Consider the following 23,233-nt stretch of genomic DNA (forward strand, 5'->3'; position numbering starts at 1 on the left):
CCTGCACTAATCTGTCCCCATATGTAAAATGCAGTCTTCTGCAGGGCCTGATAAATAAAATCATGACAGTAGCATTAGCTCTTTTCCACTCAGCAGTCAATAAAGCATCCTATTTCCCTACAGAGCAAGGCTCAAGCTTCTATTCCAGTTGCAGCTGAGCCTGGGTTAAGAGATTATTGATTCCAGAGGTCAACCCACCTCCTCCCTGTCAACAAACTGCCCCTTGAAATGATGGGAAACAAAAGAGCTTCACTGACTAGAATTCCTCTAACAGGCTAATTCATCTAAAACTGGGTTAGGGAGCAAGCAGATGTGTGACCCTTTGCAGAAGGGACCAGGGAGTAGAGCAGACCCCAGCAGGAGGGGTGGGCACAGGAAGGAGCCTCGTGACTGCCCCACCACAGGCTGTGACAGGGCACTCTGCCTTTTTAAATAATCTGCTACTCAATACCCGTGAAGCTTAAATTATGCTGATGGAATTTTTATCTCTGAAGGCAAGTGTAATCGTCTGAATGTTTGAATTAAGGATCTGGTCACTAAATGAGATTAAGGGCACACAAGCAGATTAGAAAATATTGAGGTAGCACAGATTACTTTTGTAATTTTAGTTTTAAATGAAGCAAAATCATAGCTGATCACCAAAATTCCTCAGCCACAAACACTGCCCCTCTCACCAACTGCAATTATCACTCAGAGATTGCAAAACTTGCATAGCTCTAGATGAGAGAGTTAAAATCTGGCATGCAGCAAAATCAGCACTGCAAACAAGTCATACTTACTGCATTCTGTTGAAAAAGAAATTACATAAACTGCAGTCAGTACTTATTCTACTTCCATAACAATACAAAATATATCTATTAGCATTTTTTAGCGTACCAAGTAGATCAATCTTTGAATCACTGAAAATGCAAAGTAGTACATAAATGTTATGCATTACATCTTCATAGGTGAGTGAATCTTTAGGTACTGTCTAAATATCAAATAAACCAAGAGGTTGAGACACATCAGAGCCTAACACTGAACAGCATCCTTGCGTTGCCTTGTCTCTAAATCACCAGGCAATTTTTTTACCTCTAAAAGCCATATTTATAACCTTGGGCACACAGATCTCTGCATCAGGAGAGGAGAATGTGGAAGGGAATAGAGAACACTGGAGGGAGAATGAGCAGAAGTTTACTTGACACATTCAGATAAGGCCATCACTTCAGATATACTGAGTTTGAAATAAAAGGACCCCAACTGTCACATCACCCAGACAAAGAGAGGGTAAAACACACTCTGTGTCCTCCTGCCAGGCACAAGCCACCCAACTCAGAGACTGCTCCTCAGGAACACCAGGTTATTCTGATTAAAAAGGCTGAAGGACTATTCACTCACAAATTACACAGGCTTGGTCATCAAAAGAGGATGGAAACTGAACAGAAAATCCAGCTCAACCATCTAATTGAAAGGTCATTAACAATACATTAAAGTAATTGCTAGATGTTTTCCTGATTGCTGTGTATCTGTGATATTTATGGCTTGCCAAAAAGGAAAAAAAAAAAAAAAAAGAGACAAACCAAAATCCACAGAGTTCTCCACAAATCGTTCACTTTGAGCTATGAAATTCTATTTGACATTGCCAAGCCACTGAAAACTGCTATTCCAGGAAAAAAAAGTTATTGAAGAGCAGCAGCAATGTTGTTCTTTATGAATAATGCAGAGCAAAAGGCTAAGACAGTTAATTACAGCAAAGAAAATGAGAGAAAACATTTGAAATTACTGAAAGTCTCATAGCACTTAACTCCGAGCAGAACAGAAAACATTTGGTAAATTAAGTACTCTTCAGAAAAGGTTTTTAAAAACCTATATAACAAAAAAACCAACCAAAAAAAAAAAATTAAGAGCATTTATTTCTAAGCAATTCTAAGGAAGGCAGCAAAGGTTGTTCATTTAGCCTCCCTTAATGGATATCTCTGATTTTTAATTATGTGAGGGCTCCACAAAGCACATACAAACATTCACAAATGAGCTGTCCCCCCAATATTTTAATGAAGGTCTTATAGAAATGAATAGAACAGAACTAGAAGGGATCTAAAGGACTTCTGATTTTTTGATTTTTTAAATTTTTTTTTTAAGAAGGCAGTAGAGAATAACCCATGCCAGTGCTAACACATCACTAAACCCACTGAGGAGATGGGCTGGAGGAGCCCAGCCATCAGAAACTACCTGCTCCTTTATGCTGACCACTTGTGGTAAGTGACAGAAAGGGGTTTGACCAACACAGAAGCAGTGCACTCAGATCCAAAATTGGAGGATGAACTATCAAATAGTCTTAGGGAGGAAATTTAAAGGGAAAAAAAAAAATAAAAAAAAAAAATAAAAATTAAGAGCATATCTTCTCAAGGTGTCAGCTTCTCTTCCAGGCTGCAATTCTGCTACTTTTAAAGTCGAGGGCATCACTTCAATTCCTGCATTTTAATAGCAGCTTTCTAACCATGCCTTTGAAAGCACTGTGGGATACATAACAAAACCTACAGGGGATGTAAAATCACACAGTCTCTCAAATTAAATAAAGGTGCTGGGAAAACAGAACGTCACCTGAGATAGGCTCAAAGTCATGTTGAATTTATAGATACAGCTCAACCAACCACCCTCAGCTTAACCTCTGAATCTTCTAGCAGATGCAGCACTAAATTTAAAGGAGTAGAAAAATTCACTGACAAAAATCAAAGGCTACTTCACCATGGTCTGTGCTTCACAAATAATGTTGTCTTGCTCATACAGCTTCATTCTTTATCAACCTTCATGGTGTTGGTATTTTACTAATAGCAAGTTTTGAATGCTAAAAAAATTCTTCTCCATGCAAAAATAAAGTGATCATATAAACTAGCCTATAAAGTTCTATCTGTGAGCCACAGCTATTACACACAGGTGCTCAAAAGTCCTACAGAAAATATTTTTTTGTCCTTAATATTTTACCTAACTTCTTTGAAAAATTTCACTTGTGTAGCATGGAATCATCTGGAAAAAAAAACATATATGGCTTGTTGCTGACTTGATACATTTTTATCCCTGTAAAATACTAATGCAAGACAGACAAAAATATTTCTGTCATAAAAAGGGGGGGGGGGGGGGGGGGAAAGGCTAAAAAACTCTTGACTTGCCTCAGGTAGAAATATCTCCATTAGATTTATGAACAGAAAATATCTAAAACAGGGTATTTTCTTATCAACCTCAGATTCTTTCTAACCTTCTGTCCCCACAGAGAATTCAAATTCACTTTTGCTACTCAGTTTCCAACAATTTCCAAAGATGCTAAGGAACTAAGATACCTGCTTAAAACTGAAAACTGGGTACCTTTCCATCAGGCAGGAATAAATTCTTAACTTCCACCTGCCTAATAAAGTCTAAGTGTTCCAATTTTTGTGTCCTCTCCACTGTTTTTCCCCAAATTAAACACCATTTTTGTTCAGAGGAATTCAAAACTCTACACATTGCTCAGTCTGCAACCACACTAACAAAAAGGTGTCCAGCCACATTTTTTCAAATACATTATGCAAACACATACAGCTAAAATAATAAAAATAATACATGAGATGCATTTAAAGGAAAAGCATCTTTTAAAAGAAAGCAAACCCTAAACATTTCAAATCATCACCAGGACCGATGTCATTAAGATCAATTTTTACATCAGTGCGAGAAGGGAAGAAGACATAAAGAGACTGGTATTTCTGCTCTATCATAAACAGCCCCAGAAAGTAAGATTTTTAAAATATCAACACAGCTCCAGGCATCAGAAGTCCCTGAGTGCCTCCTAACATAAGCAGGTGACCCCAAGTAGTTCCATCAGGCCCCTAGAGAAAAAGCCAGATGGCAAAAGTAATGATGATAAAAGAGCAACATACTCACTTCACTGAGATGAATGGTGGAATGAAGAGTGAAACCAACCAGCAAATTCAATTTATATGCTACTGTGGTGTCTGGGGATAGGGGGTTTTATGTATGACCACACAAGCATACAAGTTTATGAGATGAAACTAAGGAATATAAATGCTAGGAAGTTAAAATCTGCAAAATGGGGAAATTACATTTAAAGAAAATGAAAAAAGATACTATTTTAATCTCAGAAAGCAATGACCCAGTTATAACGTGACTCGGTTATAACAATTTTTCAGTTTTTTTGCAAATTTAGTAAAGGCATGTTATCAATATTTATCCCTTTCTGTTCTGTTTACATGTACAGACATTTGAGCAATCAAGTTCATTTCCTGTAAACTAGACTGTTCTGGGCTTTTGTGTAAATATAGGCAAAAGAACCAGAGAGGCACATTTTTTAATTATAAATATTTCACTCTATGCAATCGAGCCATGTCTCAGTGCACCTCATGGAAGGAAGGAAGATCTGTGCCGAAGCTTTGGGGATTCTCCATTTTCTGTATTTGTGTAGCTCAACTTCAGCCCTTTAGAGATAGTGTGCCAGGTAGAGAACTCTGAAATCCATCTTGCTCCCAGATGTGCTGGCCAGGCACACACAGGTCTGAACCAAATTTGGACTTAAAAGGGTAAGAAACTACAGGGAGTCCAGTGCAGGTATGATTCCTGGGGAAACCCAGGTACCACCACTTCAACAAACTCAACCTGATAAATTAGTCCTGGAACAACAGGAATTACAAACAGCCAAGAACCTACTGTATAATCACAACCACTCCTCTACTAAGACAGAAATAGCTGCTGCAGGGGTAAAACATTATTCTCACAATCTGAAGCAGAACATTTGTGCATTTTTGCTCCAGCATTTCAAGTATTTCCTCTGTTGCAAAGAGCCAGCCAATGGGATTTGCTTCATAAAACTGCGTGTTGCAAAATAAGCCTGTCCAAATACTTAACATTACAAAACAATTAATTAAATAGTGGTTAACTTCCTAGGATGCATCTCTGCTTTCAGCATCCCAGCACTTAAGGAAATGATTGCTTTAACAGCGTTTTCAAATCTCCCTGGCACCTAGGAGTCCAGCCAAGGGTCCCCTCTCTATAAAGCTCCTCTCTCTCATAACATTGCCAGCAGAGGCAGTTGATCAATTATGGATTAAAAATTCAGTTCTCCTCTTTCCCACTAGGCTGGGGTTTGCCAGAAGAAGCAGAGGGCTGAGTACACACATTTTGGCGCTGCTACTTGCCAGTATATGATAAACTTCTGGGCATCAGCAAAGGGTTGAAAAATTTCAGAAAGGAAATTTATGGCAAGGTAGACAGCCTAGAAAAAGGAGCTGTAAATGATGGTCTGGCGATTAGGGCAACAAACCAAACAAGAGATCAAGAGATATCCATGGCTGAGTTAGAGACAAAGACAAGAAAAATGGGTTCTCAGATTAACAAAAAAGAAAAAGAGAAGATAAAATAAGATCCTGATAAGTCAACTTTTTTCCTTAGATTTTTTTTTTGTCTAATATATATCATGCTGCTAGCTAATAACTAGCCCCTTCTCCTGTAAAATAATCCCTTGGGATGTTGGGGGGAAGAGTCTGATTCAGGAGCAGTCTCTCAGAGCATTCTGAAACTGTAAAGTCCTTCATGTAATCAATAGGACAGAGAAAAGAAAAGCAACTGGACCAAGCTGCTGTACAGTTTATGGTGAAGGTGGAAATATCTCCCCTATTTTTTCATGCCTTAAACACCTCAGAAAGACATTTTCAATGATTACTGCTCCTTATTTGGTTACCTCCCTCCAAAAACAGACAATTAACACAACTATGAACTTGTTAATGTGAAGTAAATGCATTCTTCATAATTCTAACATATTCCTTCAATAGAGATATTGTAATTTTATCATTGTCCAGGTGGCAGCTCACATAGTACCTGCAGTGGGACCAAGCTTCTTTCTGTCACCTCAAGGGACTTCCATGCACAAGAAACAAGATAATTGCCTTGAATAAAAAAGAAACGTGCTATCAAAATGCACCACAGACTGTGAGGAGCAGACCTGCTTTTACTGCTGGGTGGTTTCTTTGGCTGGTTAACCGGTGATGTTTTTATTCACTGGTGGGTTTTACACACAATGTGGTAGGTTCTGCCATGTCTTTGCGTGTTCTTACCTACCTGGAGCAAAAGGAGTTGGTCAGATGCTGTCCCCAAAGACAAGGCAGCCACATCACCTCTGGTCAACCAAATGGAACCAGTCCCTCTCTGCAACTCTATGGCCAGTGCACCCCAGTTTCTTGCCAGGCTAGAACACGTGGAACAAACTGCTCCACACCAAGGGACTGAGCAGAAACTACTCACACTCTCAAACTGTCTTCTCAAGGCCTGGCAAATTTCAACAATAATCCTTGTTTGGCAGCATTAACTTCCATAAAACTGCACTCCACATCATTAATTTCATCATCTGGACCAGCTGCAGAGCAGCACCTGAGTACTCAGAATAAAGCCTTTAAGCCAACTAGCACAGACAGACACTTCTGTCTCTGAAGGGCTGGGCAGGATGCAATATTCACACTTGCTCCAAGACCTTCATTTTTACATTCCCTACTTCTTGTCTCCCCAGGAAATGCACACAACAGGAAGCTTAACACTTAAAGCAAATGGAGAGAGCCTTCTGCTCATCTCTGCTGAGCCCTGCCAGGTCCCCATCATCTGCCTCCTTCAGCCTTCCCTTCTGGATCACAAACCCCATCCTTCCACCACCCTGCCCCGACATTCTGCAGGGATGCAGAAACAGCTTTCTGCCCCAAAACACACAATCAAACATGGAATAAAATGGGAACAGCCCCAACCCTTCCCCAGGAAGCCTGGAACCAAGCTGATGCCAAAAGTCCTGGTGCCACCAGCCATCACCCCTACCCCATCTCCCATCACAGTCTAGACTGCACACTGACTACGCACGCAGCTGCTCAAAAATGTGGATAAACATCCCTGGAGCAATTAGTGTCAGGCTTCAGCCACTGCCCAAACTGCAGCAGCACAGTTGCACAACCAGCCCAGCCCTCCAAGGCTGCATTTTCAGGCTAATCCTAGTCCCTAAATCCTTGCCCACAGACAATTCACACAGAGCCACCCAAAATTTCAGCGTTTCGCTTCGCAAACATTCAGTCCCAGCATTTGGCATTTGGCTTACCACAAAAGGCATGGCAGGACTCAAAAATAAACACAGCTTTACTGCACCTATTCTGTGGATTGCATAGCCAAGCTCACTGCTGACGTCTGCCAAACCCACAGTGTCTGAGGATTATTGATAGATTTAAATTCCCTAATCTGAATGTTTAGACAGCCAAGTCCTTATATCCACTTTCTTGGATGGCTTTTGTGTTTGTCTGAAAAATAGGGTTTGTATTTGATCAATATACTAGCAAAATTCAAATCCCAAGGAGGATATGCCAGCAGTAGCAATACTCCAGTTATCTTTTCTCCTTTGACTTCCAAGGAATCTCCAGTTATCTTCATAAATTAACTTTGTCTTAAACTGCAGAAAATTGCAGAAACCTCAGTGAACAGCAGATAAATTAATATTTCAAAAATAGATGACAAAAATCTCATTTAAAAGCTTCAATTTGCATATAATAGAACAAGACTGCTATTGTCATCAAGGAGGTGAAGTGTAGGATCTTTCAGAATGGTAAACCTGGAATTCTTTATTCACTCTTCTTACACAAGGAACTGTAAGGAAAAAGACCTGAGAAATATTTGCTTCCCACGAGGAAACAAGACAAAAAAACCTCAAAAACAAAGCAAAAGAGAATTTAAAATGTAAAAAAAAAAAAAAAAAAAAAAATCACCCTTCAGCTAACACATCCCTTTCTGCTTATTCCAATGGTCCTGAGCTTCCCGTGTAAATATTTTGCATGTATATAAAAAACTCCTGCCACACCTCCTGTGGGTTTTGATATGTTCTGGCTCCAGGGCACAAGGCCACTTCAGGTCAAAGACCACGCACTAAGGAGAAACCTGCCTGATTCTTGAGTAGAAATGTCATTAATGTAGCCTTTCTAGCCTCAGCACATCAAACTGCTTGCAGACAAAAGGCACAAATTTAGAGATGAAGCCTTTCAAGTGCATTTTTGCCAACATTCTTTCTAGAGCTGACATTAGTTCTAACTTTCAGGAACGGATGTGAAAAATCAAAATATGACTTAAGAATTAGGTTCAAGAGGGAGCTGCACATTTTTAGTCATAGGCTTTAACTGATTTATAATTAGATGAATGTGCTACTGTCATTAGCTAATACTTTGAAAGTTTGGCTATTTACAGGTGTACCACACAGCAAAACACTTCAGATTCCACTGTATTCATCATGCTATAAATCTTAAGACATTATTAAATTTTCCTTGGCTTACGTGGCTGCACTGTGTCAAAAATGTTATTTATTGATTAGTTGCTTTAATATAAATAAATTTAAACAATAATTTGAATTATTTCTGTGATGCTGAACCAAGCTGTTATTCTCACCATGGGTCTTAACTCATGAGAGAGTCACACTTTGTACGAATGTACTGATGAATTTGATCCTCAAGTCACAAGGCAAAACCTTCCCCAACTTTTCCAGGAAAACCAACACTTGGCATTTAAAGGAGTGAACAATAACCACCCACATTATTTTAAAGCTTTTGAGTTTCCAGCTTTTGAGGAAGCTACACTGTAATTCAGTATGACAGGCAAGTGAAAAATGAAAAAAAGACAGGGATTTTTTTCTCCTGCACTCAGCCACTTGCTTACAACTTTCTAAGATGCTGAACGTAGAAAAGATGAAAATTACACCATCCCACAAGCACAATCCTTCACTTGGCTCCCGTGCTGGTGCAAGCTCCTATCTCCCACCTCCCTGTGCATGTCTAACTTAACCAAACACAGGGGAGCTAGAATAAACAAGTCCTACCTGAGGATGCCAGCAGCACCACTCCAGTGCCAGCATCCTAAAATCTACTGCAAGGACCAGCTCCCAAGAGCTCTGGCACCAGGATCCCCACTGAGCCACCTGGAACATCTTGCATGATGTTTTTTCATAAATATGCTCTGGTGTTCAATGCAAACAACACAACCTTGCTCAGCAAGCCCTTGAGGCAAATCTCAGCTTTCCTCTCCACAGAGGGGCTCTGATTTGCACATGGCTGCATGTTCTGCTTCTGAAAGGCAGCTTACAGCACCCTCACACAAACTATTACTCTTTTCTGCATTATTCCCATTTTCAACACAGTTTAAACACCCTCCCCAGATTTCTAAGAGGGATGTAGGGGAGTGGGTTGGGATTGCATGTTATTTTTTTTTTTTACTCAGATGAGTTTGTAGTTTAAACACATACAGATTCCAACAAAGATCTATAAATCTTTTAACAAAAACTGTCAGAACAAGATTTATGAAAATGCCCCGTCCCTGGTGCTTTCTAACCCAATTAAAAACTCCTCATTGATTGTTTTGTTTCAAAATACCACCAGTCTAAAAATACTATTGTAAACAAACAGCATTGAGCCACAGATCTCTAGCTAGGAATAGGTACAGAGTATTTACCTAAGTGAATTGAAATGAAATGCAATATAAGTCCTTGTGTAATTTTGACAGGAAAAAATGTACTATTTTTGTTGGGTGGTTTTTGTTTGGGTTTTTTTTTCCCCCTCTCAGGATACACAGCTTGTTCAAAGACATCCACAAAATGCCTCAGGGTAGAAATGACAGTGCCAGAATTTCTCCTATGCTCAGAATGTATGCCACACCAAAATATATTTCGTTTATCCATCATAAATATTTATTTATCTATGGTGTAAAAACACAAGTTTGACTTCCATAATTTTTTGTTTCAATTGCCAGACATGTCAAGACATCTCTCTTTAACTTATTTTTCTAGGGTTTTTTTTTTTTTTGGTCAGGCATGACACACTTGAGTCAAATTACATATATTCTGATTATGAACTCATTTACAACTCTGTTAAGCTTTAAAAACAGCTCTCTCACTAAATGGTCACCACTATAAAGGTCTTACCTCAAAAATTTCAAAGCCATAGATGTCCAGCACCCCCATTACCTTCTTTCTTACTTTTGTTTGTGCCTTAAACAAAATTAAACATTGAGTCAGTCATCTGTACATAGCATATCTGGGACTCAAGAAAATGGCTGTATCTCATAAGTAGGCTGTCAAACACCACAAAACTGAAATGTTAAGTATGGTTTCCCAAAATACACTTAATGTGAATATTTTTATAAGCTTAAGAACAGAGCAGGGAGCAGTTTGTTGAGCTGTGACAAGGTTATTTGTGTGTAACAGCATGCAGCCAGGAGAAATTAAATTGACAAATTTTACTGTCCACTTTCATTTGAAGGATTTCTATTGATTTTTTTCCTTTTCTTTTTTGTTTTATTTATTTTTTTTACAAGCACGAAGCAACAATACCTTAATGCTCTCATTGATCCTGGTAACAAGCCAGGAGAACAGTCGACTGTACAAATTCTTAGCCAGAGCATCACGGGCATAATAAGCCTAAAAAAGAAGAAGGAAGAAAAGAAATGTAAGAAATTCTGGGTTAAACCAAACATTTTCAAGCCTACCCCTCATCTTCTGGAGGTAATTCACACACAAAACCAAAGCATCCAGTATCTCTCAACATTGAGAAACCACTGAAGAAAAAAACTTGTGTAGGCTTGGGATTTATTCAGCCTTTCAGTTGCAGTTTTGTTTAAATCATTATTTATGATTTAATCATGCAGAACAGAACTTCCATTTTAAATTATTATTGCCTTTTAAATCAGGACCTCTTTTTTACCTGAGCCACATTTAGTGTTGTTGAAACTTTCTCTTGTTTGGCCTCAACTGTCCGGAAGCTGAAAGCTCTCTCCAGTACAGACTGGTCTATACCTGTCAACTCACAGATTTCCTTGAGTTCTGGCAAGAAAAAGCAAAGTGTAAACACAGTGAATGCTCCATTATTATTGTGTTTTCTTCCCCAAAACTAGCAGCCTTTAAGAAGTGTGGTGTTTTCCCAAAATGCTCTTCAACAGAAGTGCTCCCCATTCACTCTCTCCCCAAGCAAAGTTTTTAAAAATATGCACAGAGCAAGGAAGCAGAGCTGCTGGTTTTTAAAGCACTTCCTAGCCACTTATTTTTGAGAAGAAACTTTCCCTCCATTTATAGCAGGCTACTTTTCCAAACGAAAAACTTCCAGATGGAAATGAACTTCCAAAATACATCAGCTGCAAAAAATATCACCAAATGAATCTAATGTTAAAGGAAAAAGAAGAAAAATCCTCCACTGCAGGAAAAACAAGCAGCTTCATAAAGGCACAGAAACGTTTAACATTTTAGAACAAAGTGCTAATAAAGTGGGGGAAAAGAAAATAATAATTTTTGGAATTTCAAACAGAATGATTGAAATTGCACAGACTACAGCCCATAGTTGCCTGAGGGTGAGCTCTGGAAACAATCTAATTTAATTCAAATGTAAAGATATTGTACATCCGCAGAAACTACAAAATTAATAATGACTTCAGACAAATTAGTGGCTTTCCTCCCATCACTAATCCCATCTTACCATTTTTATCTTTGATTTTACTTTCATCTAGGCCATTTGCACGAGATTCAGGCTTAAATTCAATATTTCCCAATTTCAGAACGGCTGCCACTACTTCAAAAACTGACTGTGTTTCATGATCCATAAACCCAACAATCTGCATTGCATTCTGAAAGGGAACAAATAAAATTATGTGGAAAAAAAGCGACTACATTTAAACGGGTCATACTTGAAAACTTCACCATTTATCTGCATTAATTACAAATGTGAACGCTTCTGCTACTAAAAGTACATGGCATAATTCCTATGCTAAAGTAAGTTTTCTACCACACAGGAGGTGTGAAAATGGAGCTGGTGTTCAGTCCAGTCCATTCTAGGACCCATTTTCAATATTTGGGTTTCTGAAACGCTGTACTTTTTTTAGCCACTTAATTCAGTTTGTAACCCAACCCAACTTTTGCCAGCCAAATGACCAGATACTCCTGCTGTCCTAAGGCACTACAAATATAACTCCTCCCAGGATCTGACCAAGGCATCTAGGCTCTTTTTTTATTTTTTATTTTCCCCTTCTTTTGTGACTGCTGAGTGCACAGCCAGCCCTGCTCCTTCTCACCCTGACTGTTCTGAAGTTTGAAGCATCATCCACTCCATTCACTCTGGCAGAATCAAGGCCCAGGTAGTTGTATCTGCTGAAATCCCTCTCCAGTTTGAGTTTGCCTAATAAATCAAATAAAAACATCATCAGCAACAGCATTCTTGCTAGCAGCAATTTTATCTCAGAATCAGCATTGTCAGGAATAGGTTGTTATTAACTGGATTTTCTTCAAAGACCTTTTAATTATTAGCCTTCTGAATAAGAACAGGTTTGCTAATTTGTTTATAATACATTGCTAAACCAATTCTGACTCAGGTATCTGGAAAATATCAAAGCATATGTGGACTTCAGGTACTACCAGTGATACTACCACCAATAATTTGAAAAATGAATCAATATCACATTTCCCACAAAAGATGATGTGCATGGAATAGCACATTAAATATAAAGAAAACTCATATCTCAACATGGCACAAGGGCAACACTTACAGAGAAACTCTTCTGATGCACCAGACAGGATCTGATAGAAAATGTGGAAGTTTCTTTCACCCCTTGGCTGCTTAACAACACGAGACTTCTCTAGCAGATCTAAACAAGCAAACAAACAAAAAATCTCACAGGTCAGGGACAGACCCTTTAAAATGAATAGAACCCTCCATCATTTTACACTTCATTGCTTTATATCACCATCACAAACCAGAAGATGCTCAGTATGAACCTTATCATAGTCTATAACGTATCTCAAATATTTCTTTGAGCTTGGGCAAGCCCAGTGCTGTGGTAAAGGCTGCAATGTATGATCTGCAAGAATTCAGGTCAGGGAGGCAGTGTGCTCAAAAGATGTAACTGATTTACAGTACCACCACAAAATTAAGATTCGGTGAGAATCACTCTGTGGGTGAAAGTTTGAAGAGGGGCAAAATGTTACCAGGTTAAGTGCGTGAAGGATGGGTAAATGTAAAGGAGAGAACAAATAAAGAAAGCATTTAAACTGAATAATCATGCAGCTCTTTGTGAGCCTCAGGCGTGTCACACTGTGAAATCATTCCCAGTGGGGCTGACAGAAGCTCCATGCAGATATAGTGAAATGGAAAAGCAGCACTTTGAAAAGCACCACTGCACTGATGGAGCAGTTTGACAGGAGGATTGTCCCCAGTGCCAGACACCTTTCTAAGCCTTGCCCACGAGGGCAGGAATCCAGGCAGGCAGCAGAAGCAGACTGACTTGTAACACCTTGCAAGCACTTCAGACTCAACATCGTATTTACCACAGAGGTGACAATTCAAAGGTTGTTCAGCCTGCACTGCACTGGAAGGCTGTGGCTCACAGGAAGAGGAATGCAATAAGGGAACACCTGGACAACAGGTATCAGTGTCACCTGCTGGTTTTGCACAAAGCGTGTTGGTTTTTTTTTCTTCTGTTCTCACTAGCACAACTACATTTTTCCAGCTGGAAAACACACCATTCCCACGTGTTTCTCTTGAGCTACATACATTCAGTGCCTCAGTCCAAGCACACAGGTAAGGAGTTCCCCTGCACCTACCATGGCACAGCCCCACATCTCTCTGTGACTGGGGGTTAAATCCCCTCTAAGCCTGTGCAAGGAGAAAACTCCCAAAGGGAACTGCCACTCTTCAGAACATCCACAAAGTGACATGAGGTTTCACAAAGGTAAGACAGGAAACACCAGGTCATCACAAGGGGCTGTTAAACGTTTCCCCTTGCTGGAATACCTGAGCTGTATTCTAGCACAGCTTTTCTCAGATTTCCATTCCTGCTGCCGCTGAGTCACTTCAGTTCTCAGTTTGCCACGTGGGAAGTTAGAGGTGGCACTCAGGCCAGCAACCCCTCACCCCAGTCCCACCACAGAGGAACAACTGGGGAGCCCCTGGCAGAGCAGGGCTGAGCCCCAGAGGGGTGGATGTGTCCTGGGGTTCTCTCCAGGGACAGGAGTGCAGTAGATGCATTCCTACTTCTGCTGGCTACAGGCAGTGTGTGCTGCCTGTGCTGCCCACTGTAATCACCTAATTACCTCCCTTCTCACAGAACAGGAAATAAAGACCCTTCTGCCCACAAAACCTCAACCCACAAAATTACATTAAGCTTCTGAGTCCCTCCTCCACCTAAACTACAGCGAGTCAGGTTCAAAAATTTATTTTCTGCGCCAGTAATTAGGCACTGACAACGAGGACAAAACTCAGGCAGTACTATTAACCTTCTCAATAGCTAATAGGAGGACAATTTCCAACTATTTACAGACAGAGAGGCAGATTCCCCCATCCAAGTGTTAGGACTTGGGCAGGGGAAGGCAAGGTGAGCAGCAGGCAGTTCAGAGCTGGGCTGGCCGTGAAGCTTCTCCAGGCAAGTGTTGGAACAGGTCACAGCCAAATTTAATCTCAAAAAAATAAACAACTTCAGCTCCCACAGTGGCTACACACACTTCAGGAAATGGCTGTATTCTCAAAGGATATTGAAGCAATGTGGTTTGGCTTATTTGGGTTCAAAAATATTCTACCTATAAATTTACTCCAATGCTATCATAAAAGCCCAGCTTTACATCCTGATAAAACACTGTATGCAAGTCTTCTAATTGCAGGTCTTCACCAGATTCCTGAATGTATGTCAAATTAGCTATGTTTAGGAGCATAAGTTTTTTTTCACCAGTTTTTTTTCATCTTATTTATATATTTTTAGAAGCAAGAAAATTAACCAATTCACAATCAATTTTCAAAAGCCCTATCATTCCATATTGTCAGCCTTCATAATTGAGGAAAAAAGCAGTCACTGTCAGAAAATCAGGTGTTTTCCTTAACAAAGCAGCTGCCGCCAATTCTTTTTCAAATCTGTGTAGAGTTTTTTGTTTTTTTTTTTTTTTACAAGTCTGAAATCAGACTTGTAGGACAGATCCAGACCATCTGCCCACTTCTTCAGAATACTTCTTCCCTCTGTTTGCCCTAATTAGCATTTTAATAAATCGACCACATCTATTTTTCTTGATGCAACCACTGCACTGCCTTTGTAACTTTTGTGCTAGCTCCCACCCCATTGCCAGTTCTGTGGGTCAAACACTCCAAAGAGGAAAGAAAAAGCTGCACCTCAGATTGCTGCACGTGGCCCCTCAGAGATTGTGCTGACAGTGGAATGTGTGGACAGATGGTGCTCATCTCTGTGAAAATCCACAGAACCAAAAAACCCCCAAACTCTCTGAACATCACATTTCGTTACACGGCCTGTGTGAATTATGTCTAGGGGCTATACAGAATGATCAAGAGAGCCCATACAGGAGTACATATGGTGTGGCTATGGGCTGGGTATTATTTCTGCATTTTCTAACAGTGCTTCTGCTTCAACAGGAATGTTTCACTTGTTGCATGCACCAAAACAACAGGAAAAATTAAATTGCCTTCGAGAAGTTCAACCTTTCTGTCTGAATACCCATCAGTTCAGATGACTCAAACATCTACAGGCCACAGATTCTGAAGAATTTTTTTTTTGTTATTCCTAGATATCACTGTTTAAATGCAAGACATCTGTGTAAGCACCCTGCAAAACAATTTGACTCAAAAAAAAAAAAAAGGAAAAGAAAACCCCAACATTCTGAATACCGCTGTAAAATCTAATGCACAACTTCACACAATTTTTTTTTTTTTTGTTACTTGACCCATGAACTCGAGCAATGCAGAAGAATTTAGGATATTTGTATTTCTCTAAATATACTAGAAATCAAATCAACATTCAAGAAAGGAGTAAGTAAACAGTAAAACCAAAAAATGACACATCCATGGTACATTCTAAACCATCCAGGAGAAATTTATTTTAGTCATAGTCTCTTCATCTGGCCATGACCAAGGAGCATTTTAGCTGCTCAACCCAAGTTACAGAACATGTTCTGGTCACAGCAGTTTATTTCTACAGCCACACTGTTTTCTATTTTTTTACCTTGATTATCTAGCTGCCATTAAAAAAACATCACTGATTAAAAAGTTTCTCATTAACTTTTTCCCTAGTATTCCCACCAAGTTCATAGTAATGTTCTCGTGGATCCATAACTGTGTCAGTCAAAAATTACTAAATGGGCAGTATGTGCATTGACAATGACTACGTAATTTTAAGTGTTAAATCCTCATTGCTCAAGTAATGAATGATGTTTAAAAATGAGCTAAGCAAAATGTTTAATATTGCTGCAAAGTCATCACTTGGCTAGCTTTAAAAAAAAAAAGTTGCTGCCTTAGATAGACAGATTTCTTTCATGCTGCTGTTGGAAAAGATGGGAGAACAAGGCCCTTTCTTAATCTCTTGTCATTTGGACTCTAAAGATGTTTTGCTGGTTAAAAATGGCTTTTCCAGATCAGACATTGCATATCCTTTACTTCACAACCTGCACCAATGTTGTCTCCTAGTTAATCATTAAATCACTGAAAGGCAGATTTAGGAAAGATCACCTAGTGCTAAAAGACAGGTATTCTTCAGCAGGAAATTCCAGGTGAAAAATGAAAATTTAAGACTTAGAAAAATTCTGCAAAAGCTATTTTGAGATCCATGCTTTTCAAAAGGTATAAATGGTTGTGAAAGTGAAACATTTTGAGCCTAACTGTGCAAAGCCACTTCAGCCATCAAATTTAGTGTACACAAAACCAGTCACAAAACTAACAAGCCAAGCGTGCACACAAACACTGCCGTAAGTTCAAAACAGATGCAATATCTGTGGACAAAGAGTCATATTTTAGAGCTGAAAAAAAGCTGTTGCAATTAGCACCTATTAATTCAGAACCAAACATACCTATTTTTATGGAAGATACATATTAGTCTGTAATTACAGGTAGAAAATAAATTACCATTCTCCTCTCTCTCATCCTCACTAACAAAGTAGTTATAATGAATGGAAAACTAAGAATAGTATTGGTCTTCTCTGTCATTTATTTTCACAATATTATGCCCAGCTGAAAGCAACACTCCAACATTGCCTTTACTCATAAGTGCTCTGGAAAAAAAAAACCAAAAAAAAGCCCTGAGTGCTGACATGACTGCCCACTGCAACAGCAGCAATTGTAAACACCCCCAGGAGGGCAGACAGAGCAGACACGAAGAGAGAAAAATCTAAATGCCATTTATTTGTTTGCAGGTGCCCTTTAAAGCAGCAGCACACCTTTAAGCAGGGAGTGGTGTTTGCTGCTCAGCTTTGATGGGATGGATGCCTACAGTCCCAGGTGGCAACACAGCAAGGGTTTCATGTTCAGCAGAGCTCACAGGAGTCGTTTGGATTCCCTAACCCCATGCACATGAAACGGGTCACCTGTGAATGGAAGGGCTGCCTGGCAGCTGGCACCAGGACTGAGCACCTTGCATGGGCTCCAGCATCTCCCACCCATTAGGAAAACAAGCTGGGATCTTCACAGAAATCCAACAAAAAGGCAGGACTAACAACTCAGGCTTACAGCACGTCTCAGTCAGCCTTCTTCACCCTCCTGCTCATCCCCACACCTGCTGGTGCTGGATCAAACAAATGCAACACTTGCTGCCTTCAACTCCACGTGGGAAAAACATTTCTGACTGAAGAAAAATACTCCAAGTTTGCATAAATCACAACCATTTCAAATTCTCCATTCTCAATTTTTTCTTTCATGGGTGTTCATGATGATATAACAGTATATCAATTCCCTTGGAAACCAGCACAGTTGGAAGATCTGAGCTGCCATACATGAAAAGAGACTGCACAGATTTTACACTGCTCAAACACAACGTTATCTTCACTTTGGGTACATACCAGTTCTGAATTTATAGATGTCACAAATCCCTTTCATTTCATTATTTCCATTCTCATTTTACTCAGAAGATTTGCCCTTCTGTTTATGGCACATTAAATACTTCGGATCTTCCAGCTGGACATTCCCACTGGCTGCAAACTGGGCAGGGCAGTGTGCACTGTCATGATAATTCCACCCCCTAACTCCATCCTGTGCGAGGTTCACCCCCCAGGTGAGCCCCTCTCAGGAAGAAGCAGGAGCTCATGGAAAGGCACCAGGAGAACGGCCAGAGGGAAGGACACAGCAGCACCAGCCACTCCTTGAAGGGTCACCCACCACAGGCAGAGGGACCAGCCTTCCACAGAGCTTCCCAGCAATCCAGAGCAGGGCAGAACGGCCCATTCCAAAGTCACTTCTCAGCCTCATGGGTCTCTCCTTATCCACACCAGTCTGAAAAAATTAGCTTATCTTGGTAACCATTCTTGCCACCAAAATAACCTAGGTGCTCGCTGTGTCTGCTCCAAGCCACTCACAGTGTGGAATACATCTTGGAGACACAGGCTGTGGCACAAAAAGCCCACTGCCTTCCTTAACTGATGTTTGGAAATCAAGCTGGTCAGAAACAACCATTAAAGTTTAACTACAGCATTATGATGTCATCTTCACATCATATTAATACCAAACCACCAGGCGGTCAGAAATCAAAGAATATTTATGAATATTTTCATAATCATACTTTCCCTTTTAAGGGTAGGAAACTTCAGCGCTACTTGACTTCATGTTTGATGAATTATGAAGACAAATCCTGATTTTGACTTAAACCAGAGGAAATTCTGAGTGGTGTAAAAGAATTTAGGCCCCCAGTACCTTCAGAATCTCGATGCCTCACAGAAAAAGAAATGTTTGTGTTGCAATGCAATGCTGCAGATGTGTGGAAAAGATCTAAGGCAGCACAACCAAATTGTTTTGAAAATGCAGTGAATTTAAAATCTCTTTTAAAGAGAGAAGGACGGCACACCAAATTTTGCCAACATTTAATCAAAGATGAGCTATATTAACATGCTGCTACAGGAACTCAGTATTTGTGACAGACCCTGCCAAGGATGAGGCTTTTCACAGTTCAACAAGTGACATCATTTCCACAATAGGGCTTACACATCAGGTGTTTGTTCTTAAATTGAAATTAATCTCCTTGCCATTAGATGTTTATTATATGTGACAAGACAGAAAGAATGCCTAAAATTGACATATTTTACATAGACCCAAAAATATGTCTGCCCTTTGATACATATGTCATCACATCATTACAATTACATGCAATGTTATAATTACACCATGCGGAGATTTATGGGGCAGATAAACTACAGAGCAACTATTTGGATTGCCTTTTGATATGACACAATATTTTAATTACATGACTCAGTGCAGTACTTGCAAAGACAGACAGTTAAATGTCCACTCTCACAAAGGAGGGTTTCATTTTTATGTATCTATTTTGAATGTGAAACAAAAAAGAAACCAATAACAGACTTTTAGAACCTTTTTGCTCACATTTAATTATTATGAATATATTATGTTTGGCCTCTAATTTTGTCAACTGCCAAAGCTAATAGATAGACATAAACATATGTATAGTGAATTGAGTTTCAAGAACTACTCTGTCACAAAAATCAGGCTCTTCAGGCACAGTTCAAAAAGGTGTCCAGAAAAAATGTCTGCCCTCTGAAAAAAGCCAAAACATAACATTTATGTGCAAAATTCCTCACAGTGTTTTTAAAATGTTTATGTGAGATGGAGAGTACAATTCACCTTCGGCGAGTCTCATTATTTCACAACCAGTCAAATGCCAATGGTATCAAAAGTCTCATCTTTAGAAGCAGCAATGAATTTGGCTGAGTGGAAAGAGAGGTCAAGGCTAGGTCAGTGACACCTAGTATAGTCACTCACTGCCCTCTCCCTCCCCTTTTAAAAATAAGAAAACCAAACAAATATGGCTTTATATAGCACTGAGGAGGAATTTATTTTAAAAGCTGCACTTAAACCCTCAAAAGAAAAGCAAGTCAAAGCATTCTGGGCTGTCATTCACTTCCCAGCCTTTTTCTTCCCAACAGAGAGCTGGTCAGAATTTCTGAACTGCTACAGGTGTCATGAAACAAGCTCCAAGGTCACCTTTGCCTCCCTAAACTCAACAGCTGTTCATCCTCTCTCATTATAAGCCTTTTCCTACACTTTGAGGTGTATAAATTTATACAGATGGCTTTGGTTCCAAGTAAACTCATCTCATGGTGGTCCCCAGCACACTCTGTATCACCCTTACAAATGACAGGACCCATCAAACCTAGTGACACAACTGATTCCAGGGATTCAAGAATAAAAAAGACCCTCAGATATCCATATGCATCTGCCACCAGCTTCAGAGACAACATACAGCCTCACAAGCATCACTCAGTACCTTTGGAAGAACACAGTAAATTCAATATTCATGCTTACTTCTTCAAGTCTGTCCTCACTTACTCTAAGGTACATCATTCAGCACCACAACAGCAATAAAACTAAAAAGCAGAATTCATCACGTGATGGAGAGAGATTCTATTAGACTAACACAGTTGATCTTCTAAATAATTTAACCACCTTCCTTTCTGTGCAAAACATTTTAATCCATGAATATGCTGATACCAAAAGTAATACTCACAGTTGCTTATAACTCCCCCAAGTGGGTCACCCTTGAAATCAAACTCAATATCCATGTATTTTCCCTGTGAAAGCAACAGATTTTAAGATTATAATTTTCATTTAAGAAAATCTGCTCAAGACATTAAGTTAGTTGGTTGAAAGGTTAGAAGAGCGATCTGACAATCTCCAGCCAAATTTTTGAAAAACGGAAAATTATTCAAACCTTCTCAGACTTTATCACAACCAGGGATTTTTATGAAAATAAAAAAAAGCTTTAAAAAAAAGCTTTAAAAAAAAGCTTTAATCAGGTCTGTAAAGCAACCCAGTAACTCGCTCAGTTTCCAAGTTTCTACGAAGAAAACGCACATTACACAAACATCCACGGGAGCGCCAAGAACACCAAACAAGCCCTGCAGCCATCCGTGCTTATTTCCTGACGGATGCAGGAAGAAATGATCTTGCAGGCAGCCTTCTCTCCTCGCTGGGAGCTCTCAGAGCATGAACCGCGGCAGCGCAGGGGAAGGAGATCCGCTCGGTCTGGCCCGGAGCGGCGGCTGGCAGCGGGCGCTGCTCACGCTCACGGGATGCCTGTGCCTGCCTTGGAAAAGTGATGGATTTTCCCCGTTGAACTCCTTCCCTTGGAACTCAGGAGACCAGAGGCAACAATTAAGGGGCTGTCACTGCACAAGCGATTCCGATCCCGGCGCAGCGCGGCTCCTTCTGCTCGACTTTTCCGCGTCGCACAAGATCGCACCCGGTCTTTGGATCATTTTAATTTATTTGACAAGTGCTTAATGTAGTAACAGCTACATTTAACAGTGACAAAGCACACTGTGCAGAAAAGGCAAAAGCAGTGCTGCTCGCATTGGCAAGGGAGTTAAGAAAGATAAAAGCTGCTGGTAGTGATCCAGCCAAATTCCAAACTCTGGCGCATACTTAACAGGGGACACTGTTCACAGCGAGGGTTGAGGCAGTGCAACAGGCTGCCCAGACAAGCAGGGCAGGGTCAGGGCCAGGGCTCTGAGCAGCCTGGTCCAGTGGAGGGTGTCCCTGCCCATGGCAGGGGTTTGGAATGACATGGTCTTTAAGGTCCCTTCCCAACCAAACCTAAGATTCTTATACAACAGCAGCACATTGAAAAGCCTTGTGTTTATATTTCCTTATTTACTTCCTTTAGGAAGAGATTGGGTTTTGTTTCTATTTTACTTTTTATTACAGAACATAAAAAACCAATCGCTTTACACTGACTCACTCAAAGATATTTTCTAATTTACTGGGTATTTTGTCAAGATCGGCTTGACTCTACTTAAACTCTATTTTCCTTCCTGTACTGTCTTGTTCAAGGTTAATTCATAGCTGATTCGAATTTCAGAGATGAAAAAAATTAAATCAGATAATTAAATTTTCATTTCTCAAGGACTGGGACAGCTCAGTGTTTCCAAAAGTATTTTTAGCTCAGTGTTTATAAGCAAGGACTTGAAAGGCAAACTAGTTGTTAGTTCCACTTTGTCCTGGAAAGACTTCGGGGCCCATCCTTTCTGCAGTGCCATGTTTGACAATTGTAGTCTTTCCAGTCTTTCTATTAACAAAGAAATCTTTAATCTCTACAGGTGCCCCAAATTTTGGCCCTGCCCTTGTGATGAAGACCCCTTGCTCTTTTCACAATCAGAGGCAATGAGCTGCATAAGTTGCATTCAAAGACATGGGGAACATCAGCAGCTCTTGAGAGTTATTAGAAGGGAAGGGGAGGAAATCTCCCAAGTGGAAAAAGAAGCAGCTCTCCAGTTTCAAAGTGTCCAGCCTTCTATCCATTTGCTTTAACTCACAACACACCATTTTCCCATTCTATCAATTTTCCTTCCCTCACCAACTTGACCCATCTCACAATACTGCTCTTCTGGACACAAGTGAGAAAATGACAGAGTTGTTTTCAGTTTTCTGATGTTCACAGGAAAAACTGTTAAGTACTCATACTTCTGAACATGGAAAGATCTACTTGCTAAGCAGACCAGTTGCTGGACACATGGTCTCTGACACTAAAGCCACCAGTGCCAGAAAATTAAAGAATCCAGCTGCACTGTAATCATGTTTTCATCCGGTCACAGGCTGCCACATCCTAATTTTGTTTTTTTTTTCCTTAGCCTCTACTTTGATATTCAGCTGAACTCAATGCCCATGTCAGAAACCAACAAGATTTTTGGCAAGGAGGTGAACCATCTTTTAAGAGGCATCACTAAAAGTGCCCTACTAGCACACTGGGTAAGGAGAATGTGCTCCTGTGTACAAAATTAAATACTGATTGCTGTTGAAGGTGTTTACCTTCTTCAAACACCACGGTCCTCAGACAGCTACAAGAAAGCTCCCCAGATTATTTATTCCCTCATTATGGATGCCTTGATGGTTGATAGATGGTAAAACAGAAACAGCCAACAGCACAGCACGCTCCTCGAAAAGGAACAAAGAAAATACTTACAAATCTAGAGGAGTTGTCATTCCGCACAGTTTTGGCATTTCCAAAAGCTGGAGAAAGAGAAAAACAAATGCAACAAGCAAATCTATCAGTAAAAAAAATATTTAAATGCTAAAATGTCTAGGACTGCTTATATATTTAAAGGAATTACAGACTTCTGAGAAACAATGCCCTGTTCATTGTATGGGCATCAGTCCGTGGGGACAGAGTGTGACAGACATGATCACAAATTACAAAAACCTACAAAAGTCCTAAGAAGTTTTGTCTGAACGCTTTCCTTGTT

General features: G+C 40.0%; 1 protein-coding gene across 4 annotated transcripts in view; it reads right to left on the minus strand.

Annotated features, from left to right (window-relative positions):
* Positions 1 to 23,233, minus strand: part of MYO1B (myosin IB) — an 87,815-nt gene that overhangs the window by 27,084 nt on the left and 37,498 nt on the right. For all 4 annotated transcript variants that reach the window (XM_062506780.1, XM_062506778.1, XM_062506779.1 and 1 more), the window contains exons 5-12: positions 22,954 to 23,000; positions 20,500 to 20,563; positions 12,553 to 12,651; positions 12,082 to 12,185; positions 11,490 to 11,637; positions 10,725 to 10,843; positions 10,355 to 10,441; positions 9,947 to 10,012 (exon numbers count right to left, since the gene is read on the minus strand). In XM_062506780.1, the coding sequence (XP_062362764.1) occupies positions 9,947 to 10,012; positions 10,355 to 10,441; positions 10,725 to 10,843; positions 11,490 to 11,637; positions 12,082 to 12,185; positions 12,553 to 12,651; positions 20,500 to 20,563; positions 22,954 to 23,000 (734 nt within the window). The remainder of the gene's footprint in view (positions 1 to 9,946; positions 10,013 to 10,354; positions 10,442 to 10,724; positions 10,844 to 11,489; positions 11,638 to 12,081; positions 12,186 to 12,552; positions 12,652 to 20,499; positions 20,564 to 22,953; positions 23,001 to 23,233) is intronic.

Source organism: Cinclus cinclus, chromosome 21 (assembly GCF_963662255.1).
Source record: "Cinclus cinclus chromosome 21, bCinCin1.1, whole genome shotgun sequence".
In the NCBI taxonomy this organism is placed as follows: Eukaryota; Metazoa; Chordata; class Aves; order Passeriformes; family Cinclidae; genus Cinclus; species Cinclus cinclus.